Source organism: Carlito syrichta, unplaced genomic scaffold (genome assembly GCF_000164805.1).
Source record: "Carlito syrichta isolate Samal-C Ts95f unplaced genomic scaffold, Tarsius_syrichta-2.0.1 Scaffold302579, whole genome shotgun sequence".
NCBI lineage: Eukaryota > Metazoa > Chordata > Mammalia > Primates > Tarsiidae > Carlito > Carlito syrichta.
In genome coordinates, this window is record NW_007246675.1 from 249,631 (window position 1) to 264,928 (window position 15,298).

The 15,298-nt window shown below is 43.8% G+C and overlaps 1 protein-coding gene across 2 annotated transcripts; it reads left to right on the plus strand.

Moving 5' to 3' along the window:
• Positions 1-9,295, plus strand: IL4 (interleukin 4). Of its 2 annotated transcripts, XM_008056929.2 has the most exons (4): positions 1-200; positions 472-519; positions 5,863-6,027; positions 9,109-9,295. In XM_008056929.2, the coding sequence occupies exons 1-4, from the start codon at positions 66-68 to the stop codon at positions 9,202-9,204; spliced, it is 444 nt and encodes a 147-aa protein (XP_008055120.1). In that variant the 5' UTR covers positions 1-65; the 3' UTR covers positions 9,205-9,295. The 2 variants fall into 2 exon arrangements, with proteins under 2 accessions (XP_008055120.1, XP_021567447.1); XM_021711772.1 differs by lacking the exon at positions 472-519 and having other exon boundaries at positions 66-200.
• Positions 9,296-15,298: the final 6,003 nt, after the last annotated feature.

Here is a 15,298-nt window from a genome sequence, read left to right on the forward strand (position 1 = left end):
TGCATTGTTAGCTTCTCCTGATAAACTAATTGTCTCGCTTTGACACTGCGAATAGAGATCGGTAAATGGGTCTCACCTCCCAACTGCTTCCCCCTCTGTTCTGCCTCCTAGCATGTGCCAGCAACTTCGTCCATGGAGGCAAATGCGATATCACCTTAAACGAGATCATCAAAACTTTGAACATCCTCACAGAGAGAAAGGTAAGTACCTATCTGACACCATCTCTCCAGATGTTCTGGTGCTGCTGTGGGTATTTCTAGACTATGAAAAGAACAGAACAACTGCTAGAAGTCGGTAGTAGTGGCTAGCAGCAGCTCAGGGGGCACAGTGAGACCCCCCACACACACATTCTTTTTCTGAGGGATTGTAGAAAGCTTTTCTCAGTTGGAGGGAGTGAGAGATGCTTATCAAGAACTCTGCCAGTTGGAGATTAACTCTGTCTTTTGCTGTCTCGTTCCTGCCTGGGTCAAGACTCCATGCACCGAGTTGCCTGTAGCAGATGTCTTTGCTGTCTCCAAGGTAAGAAGTTTTCCTGTGGCCTGCTTTGGCAAATGTGTGACTTGGGAGAGGGAGACCATCCACAGGTGTCTGAACAAGAAACTTGTTTAATGGAAAACGAATAGGCCCAAATTGAGGTGTTAAATGTTTTCAAAGAATGAGAAATCTGCTCTTTACTCTTAAGCATGTTTTGGTGTTTCGGGTTTCACCTGACTTAGAGTACGTGCAACAGAAAACTTAGATGTCGGCACCTAATTCAGATCCCGGTCAAGGAAAAACTCTCTAGGGTTTCACCCAGCCTTGGCATAGTACCTGGATCATAGGAGGCACTCAACTGCCTGCAGAATGAGAGCATTTTTCTGGTCCCATACATTTCTGAAAACCCCAATCCTCTCACAAAAACAGATATTGAGATTACAAGTTGAGAGAGCTTTCATTTTGTCTAAAAGACTTCCTATGGCAACAGAAAAGCTACCGCCAGAGCCCTTTCTCTTCCACAGCCTGGTCACCTACAGCCCACTGGGTTCGGGACTGACTGTCCAAAGACCCTCAGCTTGCTCTGTCCCGTCTAACTCTCCTCCAGCCTGGTCCAGAATCATCCAGTTGAACAGAGTCCAGCACATCCCTGCTCCGACTACTTGGGCATCTTGTCTTTCTGCCTCCTGTGCCGTCTCACCCCCGCCCCTCTATCTGTAGTGGGAGGAGATAGATTTGACAGCTGATAGTGCATTTTTTCTGACAAACACATGACGGCCGTATCAATAGCTTTGTACACTTTGGTTCCTGTTTTCATGGAAACACACGACTGAGAATGAAAGCCCCAAACCCTCACTTTAACAGTGATCTTCTATCTACCTGCTTTCCACATGAACTAGAGGGGATGCCTTGGCCAGGAGTGAGCCCTATGAGTTGGGCAGAGTCACACCCCAGCACCCAGGCCATAGAGCAGGGACGCCCTATTTCATGAGAAAGCTGTTCGTCAGGACGTTACTGGATTATCTCATTTCATTAATTATCTAACACAGGATGAGATTCTGAAGGACAAATAGATATGTAATCTATATATCAATAGAGAGAGAGGATCTCCGTATCCTTCCAACCAGATGGCTCCCACTAGAAGCTCAGCCCACTGGGTTGTGTTCTGCCTCTCCAGAGGCCCGCCTCACTGCCGAGAAGGCTCTAGGGAAGCCAAGGGAAGGGACCAGCTCACTAGAAACTGGACCTGGAGGAAGTGCCGAGGGTCTGGAAGTGAGACTGCCTGGGTCTAAACTCCAGTTCTGCCACTAGCTAGTTGGGTGGCCTTTGGTGAGTCTTCACAGCTCTTTGCACCAGTTTCCACATGTGAAGATATGAAAGTGATTTTGAAGGTGATCTGAAGGTTGATTGGAATTCAGCTCGAGTTAGTGGAAAGTGTTATTGTAAGATGATATAACCCTGATTAAAGGCAAAGACTGGTTGTAGAGATGCAATGTTTCTAAGAAGGAGGGGCCAGTGGTTGGAAATGATCAAATCCTCCATGACGCCAAGGCAGGGGCGACCCACCCTGGGCTGTTTCTAGAAGACCCAGCCCACCCCAACCCCTCTGCCCTCAAGGCGCTGGCCAGGCCACACTGCTTCCCTCTGGCTCTCGGCTCCCCTTTTCACTCAGTCCTCACTCACCTCCCTCACCACACTCAGAGCCGTCCCGGGGAACAAGTCCCCACTGCCGTCCTTCACCCCTGCCTGTCTCCTATGCCCTCCCCAGACTTCTTCTGTTCCTTCTGGAATTAGCAAGCTCACTCTTCCATTCTTTTCTTTCCCTCAAAGACTCAGCACTGCTTACTTACATGTTAAGATAGTTCAGGCGGCCACTGCACTCCAGTCTGGGCAACAGAGTGAGACTCCAACTCAAAAAAAGAAAGTTCAGAACAGGGAAATGTTATTTTTTAAAACCCACAAAGGTGATATGTGGTAGGAAAAGATACTTCTTTGTGTTCCCAAAGAGCATCTTTCCAAAGTCCAGTGTATTTGTTTCACTCTTTTGGGAATCAAGAATGCCAGTATCTCTAAGTTAGATAGCACTCTGCTCATGGCATTTGCTGGAAAGAATGCACTGGTCCAAGTCCTGGGCTTCTCAGGCAGCACCTACCTGGGTATCTGTGAAATCGAGGATGTCCAAGGAAGAACAATGTGGAAACTGGCTGGTCTGGAAGAGGTTCTGGGTGGATTACTAACTAGTTGGAGGTATGGTATTTCCTATTTACCAAAGAGAGCTCGAAGTTCATAATTCTTCAGAGTTCCATACTGAACTTCAACTAGTTTTTATCTTTTAAAAGATCTTCTCACATGTAGCATTGGCTGACTAATTTGGGGCAGAACTGGGGATAATAAGTGCAAGACCAAGAGGACTGGGTTTTTATGGTCCTACATGAGGCTGGTCAAGAATTAAGTTAGGACTCTGTTTAACAGAGTCACTGCCATAGGAGAAAACTCCCAGGTGGCTGTTTCCTGACATTCTCTGAAGAACAGACCTTCTGGCATGGGCCCAGGTCTTCCTTTTGAGTCTCTCCCTGAGCATTTCTGAACCATGAGGGAGGTTAGCCTGTCAGTGTGCTTCTGGAGCCACTGCTTGACACCCTAGCAGTGACAACTAGGCAGGCAGATGGAAGCAGGGACCAGGGTGGTATGGAGGTCACCCTTCTGCTGCAATACCCCTGGAATGAACATTTTAAGGCCTTTAACTGAAACTGCCTTTGAAATTTGTTTTTCCATTTGATGCACTCTTTCCCATCCTTATTTTATCCTAATTACCTTCAGAAAGTCCTTTGAAAAATAGATTTAGAGAGTTTTTTCCCCTCTAGCAGGGGTGCCAAAAAATATATATACACATTTTAAGAGCTGTTATCTATATATTGCTTTTAATGCACCATAATCAGAAGTGTCTGGATGCTGATGGTAGCCACATTAAGCACCTCTTGTCATTGCAGAAGTCAAATGTGACTTGTATTAATCTACAATTTTAATATAGTTTTTTCCTTTTTTAAATGTGTGTATATATATATTTTTTTGGCACCCTCTGTATTATGTGGCCATACACTGGTCAAAACAAAGAGGCAATTTAATTTCTAGGCTACAAGCCAATGTTTTAGTAAATATGCACTAGGTTTTGATGGAAAATAAGCAAAGGCTCTTCTGGTCTTCTGGAATCCCACTGTTTCCTTGGCAGCATCGTGGGTGACTGCCTTCCACTGTCTTCTCCACCGCAGCTCACCCACATGCCCAGACAGGTCTGGTGACCGAGGATGTCTCTTGACTCCCACAGCCAAGATTCTGGCACTGTTCTTAAGTTTCCAACTAGAATCAGCAACAGGAATGACTCTCAGTCAGTTCACAAGGTAAATGCTCTTCCAACGGTCCCACCCATGGGACATCAAGCCCCACAGAGGAACAGGGGAAACCTCTGAAGTCTGGGATCCTGGTGCTTCAGTCTGGGTCTAGATATTCCCGAAAAAACCCTAAAATATAAACTGCATTTCTAGAATTTAGCCTGCACGAATAAGAGATGAACATGAAGATTTATGTAGACTACTCACTTCTTCATTATTTACAGAAGCAAAAGAATGCAATGATAGGGAATCGGTAAATGATGGTATAACTATGCAATGACTTTCTATGCAGCTCTCAATCCCATGTTCTTACATACTACTGAATGACTTAAGAAAATGCTTGTAGTCTATGTTAAGCGTAAAAAAGCTACAAAAACAGTTGATCCCTGTTTTGAAAAAAAGGATTAAAAAAGTGGAACGATACTACCAAAATATTAACAATAGTTTTCTTGGGCTGGTGGGATGTGTAAATTCCATTTTTGTTGAATATACGTTACCTTTATAGTAAACATATATTACCTTGATAATCAGACAAAATATATAACTGTAAGAACTTAAAATCTGCATGGTCATCACTTCTCACATAAGTCACTGCACATTGATTCAGCGGGGGAGGGGGAGAAGATTCTGCTCCCAAGTGATGTTCCTGCTGCTGGTCCATGGGTCATACTTGGAGTAGCAGGAGACCAGAGCATGTTCTAGCAGAGACTAGAGATTGCTTTTTAAATCTGAACTGGGCCCAAGCTAAGTAAGACCATGCTCCGGGTTCTGTGCCTTTGTTCCTCAGTAGAAAATGGGAGGACATACCAGGCCTGGTTTAGACTGAGACACAATCCCTCTCCCAGGTTCCCAAGAAGAGCTGTTTCCCTGGTAGTATGCTCCCTCTCCTCAGGCCAATGTCCTCAGGAAGAGCCATGTGGCCAGACCCACATCAGAATTGTCAACATTCCAAGGAGGCTCTGACTGCACCATTTGAAGCCAAAGACCCCTTACAGAAGCTAGAAGCTGTCCAATGCCCAGCTCAATGGTACCTTCTCCCAGAAGCCTCCCCTGCTCTCCCCAGGCCAGACTCCTGGGACACCTTGTTCTGCTCTGGGCACTTCCTTCTGCTGTATGTATGAGGAGATGTCTTTTCTCCTCACTTGGACCATGAACTTCTGCATGCTTCGTTGTCTCCCATGGGGAGGGCCAAATGGAGTGCTACCCAAAGCAGCCATGTCCAGACCAAAGGATGGGAGTTCATTTGTTTAACAAGCATGTGGAATTCCAGGGAGAGCTGGATTTTATTTTATTTTATTTTATTTTTTGAGTTGGAGTCGCACTCTGTCACCCAGACTGGAGTGCAGTGGCCACTCCCGGCCACCGCAGCCTCGACCTGCTGGGCTCCAGCCATCCTTCCGCCTCAGCCTTCCAAGTAGCCGGAATTACAGGCATGTGCTACCACGCCCGGCTGATTTTTTGATTTATTGTAGAGATGAGGTCTCGCTGCCCAGGTGGGTCTTGAACCCGCGGGCTCAGGCAATCCACTCACCTCAGCCTCCCAAAAGTGCGGGATTACAGGCTGAGCCACTGAGGCCGGCTGAAAGCTGGATTTTAAAATCTTGTAGGAACGAGAGTGGAATCTAAGTGCTCATGTGGGCACTTTCCACAGAGAGAATAGCTTGTGTGGTGTAAAGACACACACATGGGCTGTATTCTAGTCCCCACTCTACCATATACCTAGTGGGGTGACTTTACTCGGGTACCCCTTCAGCAAAACACTCCAAGGGAAAAGAAACTGAGAGGTTCTGCGGAGAAGGTTGCTGCATCTGCAGGTAATGGGGAGAGGGTTGCCATGCTGAGCAACCCTCATTCAGTGGAACACTTTAATATGAACCTGTCATGAGCAAACTCACCTTTTCCCTCTGTCCTCCTGGAAAGAAGAAATCGAGAGGAAAATGCCTCTCCTGTGTTCAGAATAGAGCTAGCATGTGGTTCTCTGTGGCATTTCTCTTTCTAGAGTACAACAGAGAAAGAGACCTTCTGCAGGGCTGCGACTGTGCTTCGGCAGTTCTACAGTCACCCCGAGAAGAGATCCCTCTGCAGGGGAGCCCACGGTCACCACAAGCCTTTGACCAAATTCCTGAAAGGACTCGACAGGAACCTCTATAGCATGGCAAACTTGGTGAGCTGCACTGCATTACCGGAAGCTGACGGCACGGCTCTCGGTGGACAGCAGCCTCACTCCAAATGTTCCTCCTTATGAGTTGCAGCACCCTTGAGTAGTCAACCCACTCATTCATTCAAGTATTTGTTGAGGCTCTGCAGTGCCAGTTGCTGTTCTAGGCGCAGGGGATGAAGCATCAAAGATGACTAGGCAGAGCCCTTGCTCTCATGGAATGTTCTACTGGGGGCGTTAGAAAAACACATGTGTAATATGTCCAGTAGCGATAAGTGCTATGAAGGAAAATATAGGAGTAAGGAACATAAGCATCACTGAGGAGGAGGCTGGTTTAGGATTTGGTGACATAATCTGAGCAGGTATTTGACTTAAGTGAGGGAGCAGGCCACATGACTAACTGGAGAAAGGACATTCCATGCAAAAAGAACAGCTGTGCAAAGGCCCCAAGGTGGAAATGAGCTTTGTGTGTTCCAAGATCAGTAGAAAGGCCAGTGTGGCTGGATCAGGGTGAGCAAGGGGAAGTTTCGCAGGAGACCAGATCATATAAGGCCTTTAAATTCTGCTCCAAGTATGGTGAGAAACACCTGCAGAGTTTTGAGCAGGGCAAAGACTATATGACCTGATATGTGCAATTTGAAATGATCACTCTGGGCTAGGTGCAGTGGCTCATGCCTGTAATCCCAGCTCTTTGGGAGGTTGAGGTAAGAGAATAGCTTGAGTCCAGGGGTTCAAGAGCAGCCTAGGCAACAAAGCAAGACCTTGTCTTTTCAAAAAATAAAAAAATTAGCCAGGCATGGTGGCGTGTACCTGTAGTCCCAGCTACTCAGGAGGTTGAGGCATAAGGATCACCTGAGCCCAGGATTTCAAGGATGGGGTAAGCCGTGATTGTGCCACTGCACTCTAGCCTGGGTGACAGAGTGATACTCTGACTCAAAAAAAAAAAAAAAAAAGCAATGATCACTCTGGCTTCTGTGTAGTAAAGCATAGAAGCAAGTTGGCCTGTTGGGAGGCTACCATAGTAAACTCAGTCTAGAGATGATGGTGGATTGGACAGGGTGGGAGCAACATGGGTGGTTAGATTTGGGATATAACTAGAAATAGAGCTGCAAGGATTTTCTGAAAGATTGGTTGTGAGGGGTAAGAAATGGAGGAGTAAAAGGTGGGCTCTTTGTTCCTGCCTGATCCCCTTTGGGGATGATCAGTACTATTTACAGAGATATGGACGACTAGGGGCAAAGAAGGGCTGGAGGCTGAGTGGAAGAGCAAGAGTTCAATTTCATCCGCAGCAAATGTGAGGCACCCATTGAATAGCCAAGTGAACACGTTGAGAAGATGCTTAGAAAAGTCTGAAACTTAGGAGAGAAGTCAGAACTTGCAATAAAAAATGGAGAATCCTCAGATAGATGAGATTTTTTTTTTTTTTAACGTCAGACTCTTAAGTCGCCTATGCTAGAGTGCAGTGGCACAGTCACAGCTATGGCAGCCTCAACCTGCTGGACCCTGGTGATCCTTCTACCTCAGCCTTCCAAGTAGCTGGAACCACAAGCTTGCACCATCATGCCTGGCTAATTTTTTGACTTCTTATAGAGGCCAAGCTCCTCATCTTGGCTCATCTCTAACCCCTGGGCTCAGGTAATCCTCTTGCCTCAACCTCCCAAAGTGCTGGGATTACAGGAGTGAGCCACCACACCTGGCCTGATGCTATTTAAAGTCTGAATGGCAGTGAAAGGGAGAAATTCAAGGACTGAGCCTGGACGCACTCCAATATATGTAGTTAGGAAGAGGAGGATCCAGCAAAGGAGACTGAGAAGTAGCAGCCAGTGAAGTAGGAGAAAATTGAAGGAGGCAAGTGGAGAAACATTTTTAAGGAGGAAGTGATCAACTGTGTTGAATGTACTGAAGGGTCAAGTTAGATGAATGCTGAGGTGTAAGGTGTGGTATGTATTCAGCCTGTTAATATAACAGTGGGAATGATCCAGTGGAGAAGAGAGAACTGATGATATAGAAAAAGTAGGAACAGGTTAGGTGTGGTGGCTCAAGTCTGTAATCCCAGCATTTTGGGAGGTGAGAGGATTGCCTGAACCCAGGGGTTCAAGATCAGCCTGGGCAACTTGACGAGACCTTGTCTCTACAATTAAAAAAACATTAGCTCTGTGTGGTGGCATGTGCCTGTAGTTCCAGCTACTTGGAAGGCTGAGGTGGAAGAATCGCCAGAGCCCAGCAGTTCGAGGCTGTGGTGACCGTGAGTGTGCCATTGCACTCCAGCCTGGGCGACAGAGTGAAACACCAACTCAAAAACAAACAAACAAACAAACAAACAAACAAACAAAAACCCAGAGACATAATTAGAGGGCAGAATCCTTGCAGCCAAGAGTGGATGTTATCTAATATCAAGTGGAGGAATTGGCTTTAGAAAAGAACAAGGACATTCATCCCCTCCCTGGACCTAATGCCTTATTATAAGGTAAAAATGGAATAGGCACTTGACCAACACACATTCTCTCTTTTCATTCTCTTAATTATCCTGTGAAGTAGGAGAGTAGGCAAACTACTGTCCCTACTTTACAAAAGAGAAAACTGAAGCTTTAGAAATTATGTAGTTTGTCCCAAGCAATGCAGTTAATATATGGTAGAGCTGAGATGCAAACTGAAGCAGCATCCTGGTGGTTGGTGTCTGGATCCTTTTGGGCCACTGTGTTGTGTGGTGCTGTTTAATGGACAGGAGGACGACATGTCTGAACCTCCTCAGCAGTCCAGGCAGTCATGCAGAAGGCCCAGTAGGGCAGTGGGCAGGTCTGAGCCTGAACCCTCTGCCAGCACCCTGCTGTGACACACGGCTCCAGAGGCTGTGGCACTCCCTGGGCGCAGATAGGTAATGGTGCGAGAGTAATCATTTTTAGAAGTGTAGGTACTATGTACCCAAAACAGGCTGAACAGAGTCAGACTCCCAATCAAGTTAGACTGGAGGCCCTGATTTGATCACTGTTTGGGTGGCAAGTGCCAGAGTAGCCTTGATCAAGTAGAAACATGATAGCAAATCTCAACTGCTTACCAATGCAAGCTAATGACGTGTTTCTTTTGTAGAGTTACTGTCCTGTGAATGAAGCCAGGAAGAGTACGTTGGAAGACTTCTTAAAAAGGCTAAAGATGATCATGAAAGAGAAATATTCAAAGTGTTAAAGCTGAATATTAATTTATGTTTTTAATAGCTTTATTTTTGAAATATTTATATATTTATAACTCATCATAAAATAAACTATATAGAATCTAACAGCAATGGCATTTAATGGTATTGTTTCTGTTTACTTGACAAATTAAGTTATGGTTTGCAACTTTTAGAGAAATCAGTTTAAATTACCGAGAGACTATAAAGTCAGTGGGAGCAAAATAGGAAAGACCACTTCCCTCTCAAGGAGTGCCCTCTCTAGTGGAGGATATAATGCAGAGTAATTAAAGAATACAAGGCCATATAAGATGTAACTGATAAATAAGAGAACTTGAGTCCATGAGTGCTACTGACTATCGTATGCTTCTGAAAAGAAAAGGTGTCAACTGGGTGCTTAGAATATTCTTCTCCCATTGGCACAGGATTGTGACATTAAGTCTGTAGAAAAAATAAGTAATTTTCACATACTACATGGCTCTGCAGTGAACAATATATAAAGTCACAATAATTAAATTCTCTTGATTCTCAAGTCTTAGAACCGGCCATTAGACAAAGCACAGAAGACTGAATTATGGTTAGAGAACAGACTGTAAATGCTATCCACCTGACAATGTTAAGATATAGCTGAAGGTGGCTGGGAGGTAATAGCAGAAGTAAAGAAAGAGAAGTAGGATACTAATATCTCCATCTTACATGGACAACGGGTCAGTGAAACAATACTAAGGTTGGTGAAACAATAGATGTAGGTATGTATTCAAAATTGCAAAGGTAATAGAAGAACTAAAAATAATTTACTATAAAAATTTGGAAGTGATAGTATAAATTAGGTAAACTCTCATTTTCCAATAGAGAAATCAGTACATAATATCTAAAGCTGATAAAACAAAAAATGCTGGAAAAAGTGGTCATGAGTTGACGATTGTTGTGGCAGGAATGGGTGCAGAGAGGTGGATTGTACTATTCTGCTTTTATACATAACTTTATTTTTGAAATAGTCACCCTGCTCACATCAAGTTTTCATAATAAAAACACTAACAATGAAGAAATCGAGAAATCTTTGGAATTATGAAGGCAGTCACTAGAAAAAATAAAAATAAAAAAGGGAATATGATTTGCTAGGAATAGGACTTAGATTAAGGAGGGGTGAAGCAGGGTTGGAGACTTGGTTTTCCATTAGAATTCCGTGTGTGTGTGTGTGTGTGTGTGTGTGTGTGTGTGTGTGTGTGTGTGTGTATGTGTGTGTGTGTTAGTTACCATGTGTGTGAATGATGTTTTTTAAAAAATTAAAGAAGAAATCAAATCAAAGAGACAATAATAAGTCGTGGTGGAGAGGTGGAAAAATTGGGAGCCTCCTAGACATTGCTGGTGTGATTGGAAAATGGTACAGCCACTTCGGAAAACAGTCTGACAGATCCTCAAAAGGTTAAATATAGTTTATGACTCAGCAATTCCAATCCTAGGTATATACCCAAGGGAGCTGGAAACATATGTCCACACAAAAACCTCCACACAAAAGTTCACAGCAACATTACTCATAATAGCAAAAAAGTAGAAGCAACCAAAATGTCAGTCAGTTGATGAATAAACAAAATGTGGTATATCTATACAATGGAATATTGTTTGGCAATAAAAAGAACTGAAGTTCTGAGGTTCCATGATTGAAACTTAAACATTATGCTAAGTGAAGGAAGCCAGCTACAGAAGGCCATATATGGTATGATTCTATTTTTGTGAATTATCCAGAATAGGAAAAGCCACAGAGGCAAAAATGAACATTGGTTGCTAGAGGCTGGGGGGAAATGGAGGAATGGAGAGTGACTGATGGTGGAGTGGAGTGCTGATGAAAATGTTCTAATATTAGATAGTGGTAACGGCTGCACAAGCCTATGGATATATGAAAAACCACTGAATTGTACACTTTAAAAGGATGGATTTTATAGTATGTGAGTAATATCTCAACGAAGTTGTTATTTAAAAGAAATTTAAAAGGGAAAAAAACAAAAACAAGTGTCAAGTCATCGAAACCTGCCTTTTGAAGGCTTGTTCTCTGCAACATGGATCTAGTAACAGTGATTGAGCACTCTCTTTTCATCCTCGCTTACCCATATGTGACAAAAATTAATACTAGTACTAAAATTACACCAAAATATGTTACATCTTTTTAATCCTTTCAAAATAAGGGAACAAATCAAAAGCTTAAATTCTCACCCTGACCACAGCCAGTTTCACCCTGCCCACATAAAATACCCACATGCCAAGGGCAATAAGCAACTAAGAGAGTCATGGAGGCTTCTAAGGCCAATCGGAGAGGATACACACTGACAGTTCTAACTTCCTTTCTTCTTTGATTGAGACTCATTTGCATTCAATGGCTAATGTGAGCTGTAGTCTGCCACAGGATATGAGTTGTGGGTTATAGTTTGTGTCTGAGGCCAGGATGGTAAAGGAAAAGCTGCCAGAAAGACATAGAACAGGCCATGGCAAGTCTGCCATAAGCTTCAACAGTCAAGATGTAACTAGCATTCCTATTTACTTCCAGACATGTAGTCCTGGACTCAGGACAAAATGCCCTAAAACAAGCTTCTGAATTTACTAAGAGAATGAGACAAACATATATTGAGGGTGATATACAGTTTCTAAAAAAAGAGAGTGAGAAGTCTTCAGGATTGAGTGAAAGATTTTTTCATTTGGGCACATTTATTTAGGAAGTGTAATTAGTCACAGCCAGTGCCTGCTTCATGGGACATGCCTTTTGTCTGTGCATGGAATGTGTGACATTGACAGCAAAGGCTGAACTTTCTCTCCGCCTACCAGCTATCACCACCTTTTGCCCATGAGTAGATTATCTGTAACGGACGTCTAGGAGGTAGTAAATACTTACTGGATAAATTAATTTTAAAAAACACATTTGGCTCAGATTTATGGCTGTACGAGTGTGTCTTTTATTGAGTCACTGTTGGGTTAAAATTAGGCATGCTGGTCTCTAAAACCAATTTGTAACAGGACTTCTCTTGTTGCTCGTGGTCTGTCCCTGTCATTGGCCCTGTTCTCAGTCTTTCTTTACCTTCCTCCGTGTGTCCTCTTTGTCAGTCTCTGAAGGTGCCCAAATCACCTGAGGATGGGGACTCTCAAGGCAAAGAAAAGTGCCCAGCTTTCTTAGGGAGCAAGGCACAGCCTATCAGTACCCAAGGCTAGCTTCTCTGCTCCTCCTAGCTTCCACGAGGACAAGGCAGGCACTTCGGTCTTGGGACCGATTTCTTGCTGACTTCCAGGCTCAATGTATCAATGAGTTCCATTCCCAGGTGGAGCTCTGAAATCCCCTAGTTAGCTGTCAGGCCCTTCATCTCTTGGACTGGTCATTTGCCCTAAGTACCGACTCTCTCTTCGGTTCTCTAAAGTTCTTTTTTGCTAATCCATCCTTCCTGTCAACTTCTGCCTAGCCCAGCTTTCAGTCTCGAAGCTGTCTTCTCCTTCTGGCTTCCTATCAGCCAGGGTTAAACCAAACAAAAGTATGTTTTGATGTTTTGTGTGCCCACTGCACACCTGGATACTTACAAGGCAAACGTGAGTGAAGCTACATTTGCTCCCTCAGTCTATACCAGTCATGAGTGCAAGAGAAACAGCTGAGAAGAGAGGGAGGTTTGCTCCTCTGGCTGATGACCATTTCAGCCTCCAGGACGCTGGTGTGTACATCATCTGCTCTCCCAACTGCGATGTCTTGCTCCCTCCCACCCAATTCTTCACAATCTTTCCAGCAGTTGTTTTTCGAAAACACCATGTGAGTGACCCACTTAAAATCCTGCTGTGGCTTCCCACTGCTTCAAGAAAAATCTTTCACAACAGGATCCTGGTCTTTTCAGGCTCATTTACCCCCACTCCTTTCCCTACTTCAAGCAGTGCACATGACATCCAAACTCACATTACTCCCGGAATGCCTTTTTCTACTTGTTGAGTTGCTTTAAAACCTCAAACAGCACTTCCCCTGAGACAAAGCCTTTTCTGGCCTCCTCCTTCCCCCTATCAGGCAGACCTACTAGGTACCATGCTAGCTGTAAGAGAAGAGTACCGTAGCGGACAGTTCACCATTCCCCCTCCTTTATTACAGCCCTTTCCATGTATGTGGCCACCTCTCCCTTCTGAGAGAGGCTGTGAATTCTGCAAGGACATTTCTCTCAGCACAGAGCAGGTACGCAGTAAATAATAGAAGGGGTGTACATATACAACATCATGGGCTACCTGACTACTGAGTGCACAACTCATGGTAGCGTAGAAATCAAAGCCAATACAATATTTCTGTAATGACTATGGTACTTTTAGGCTGGGTTAGGCAATATCCTCTTGCTAAGATTGGTATCAACTCTGAGAAATATTTTATTCAGTTGTAAAGTCCCAGCTAAATTCCTGTGTTCAACTGGAGAAATAAAGCCTTTGATTCAAAACTAAAATTTCCCCAGCCCTCTAAAAAGGGATGGGGGAGGGAAGCAGGTGTAGAAGAATGTCTGATCTGTCATATTCTTTAGTCATAGCCATAAACGTGTTGGGGTAAGACAATCTGATGTTAACATTGATAAAAGTAACTTGAAGATTGGGTCACAGGAAGCCCAAGATAAATGCTGAGAGGAAACAACTTCTTTTTGAAGTAGCCTCTTCGTAATCATTTTCCCACACATTTGTACAACTTCCGAAGGAGGACTGAATACCTGATTTGCTTTGCAAATGAAACAGTGTAAGAAAGAGAAATTCAGATAACAATAAATGTATTTGGAAAGCTCTTTCAGCTTGCTTAGATCTTAGGCTATGGCTTCAGAACTGTGCTAATTGTGCTTATAAGACACAGTTAACTGTGGTCTTTATTTGTCCACTATCTGATTTTAAAAGTGGATTCCAGGTGATTTATTGGAAAAGATCAAGACAGGAAATAACAATATTATTAGGACTAAAGAAGAAAAGGAGCAGGAAATAGTGATCCAGAGAAAAACAGCCTATGAGTAAGCAGGTCATCAGAGCTTATAGTCTTATCAGCAAAAGCAAAATGGAAAACACATTATTTTATCTCCCTCTTTTTTTTACACATGAAGGGGGAAAATAGTCCCTTAGGTTGGTACTTAGCTTTAAAAGAGATTCCTCTTGAGGGCCTTCATAGGATGCTGTGATGGACAATGTCCTCAGCAGCATCCCAGCAACACAGGCAGCAACAGGTTTCCGAATGGAGTCAGTCTCTTAGTGGTATTATTGCCTGATGAACATGGATATCAGCCCTAAAACTCAATTGGGAAGAAGGGGCACAGAGGGCAAAAGCAATACTATTCATTATCCATGGCAGGCCTTTAACCTTATCTTCTTGGTATACACACATGAAGGAGCTTGACATAAAAGCTTGCAGTGAGTTTTTCCCACTTTACTTTTTACTCTGTAGCATAATTACTAACAGAATTAAAGGTGTATCATCAAAAACATGTCACAATTGCCAAAATATTCTGCTCACACACAGCTTTTACAAGACACGTATTCGAGTCAAGTCTTCACAGTACCTACACAATGCCCCTACACAGTAAAGAGCAAGCCCTGGAATGGCAAGAGGTGTCTCCTCTGCTATGCAAAAACAAATTTTCAAAAAAATCCTATGAGATACCAAATTACAGCCAGACAGGAGGAATAAGTTCTAGTATTTTATGACGCTGCAAGATGACTATAGTTAACAATAATATATATGAGAGGAGACACCCCCCCCCAAAAAAAACACCCAGGAATTATCTTTTAGATGGCAGGCCCTTGTCGTGCACTTGGAATTTGCTCCTCCAGAACAAACGGTCAACCAAAGTTTTTATCTGGCATTTTTGAGAAAGTTGTGTCATGATTTGCAGAAGAAACATTCCGAGTTGTGACAAACAGGGGACTGGTTCTTCCACCATGACAATGCATCTGCCCACACCATGCTGAGTGTTCAGTAGTTTTTGATTAAGAACAGTATGACCCCGTGTCCCATCCTCCCTATTCACCTGATCTCATCCCAAGTGACTTTTTTTTGTTTCTCTGGATGAAATAGTCCTCAGAAGCCGGGCTCGGTGGCTCAGCCTGTAATCCCGCGCCTTTGGGAGGCTGAGGTGA

Coding starts and splice junctions, on each gene's coding strand:
- IL4 (XM_008056929.2), top strand. CDS start 66: ATGGGTCTCACCTCCCAACTGCTTCCCCCTCTGTTCTGCCTCCTAGCA. Junction 201..471: donor ACATCCTCACAGAGAGAAAG/GTAAGTACCTAT, acceptor GCCTGGGTCAAG/ACTCCATGCACCGAGTTGCC. Junction 520..5,862: donor ATGTCTTTGCTGTCTCCAAG/GTAAGAAGTTTT, acceptor TTCTCTTTCTAG/AGTACAACAGAGAAAGAGAC.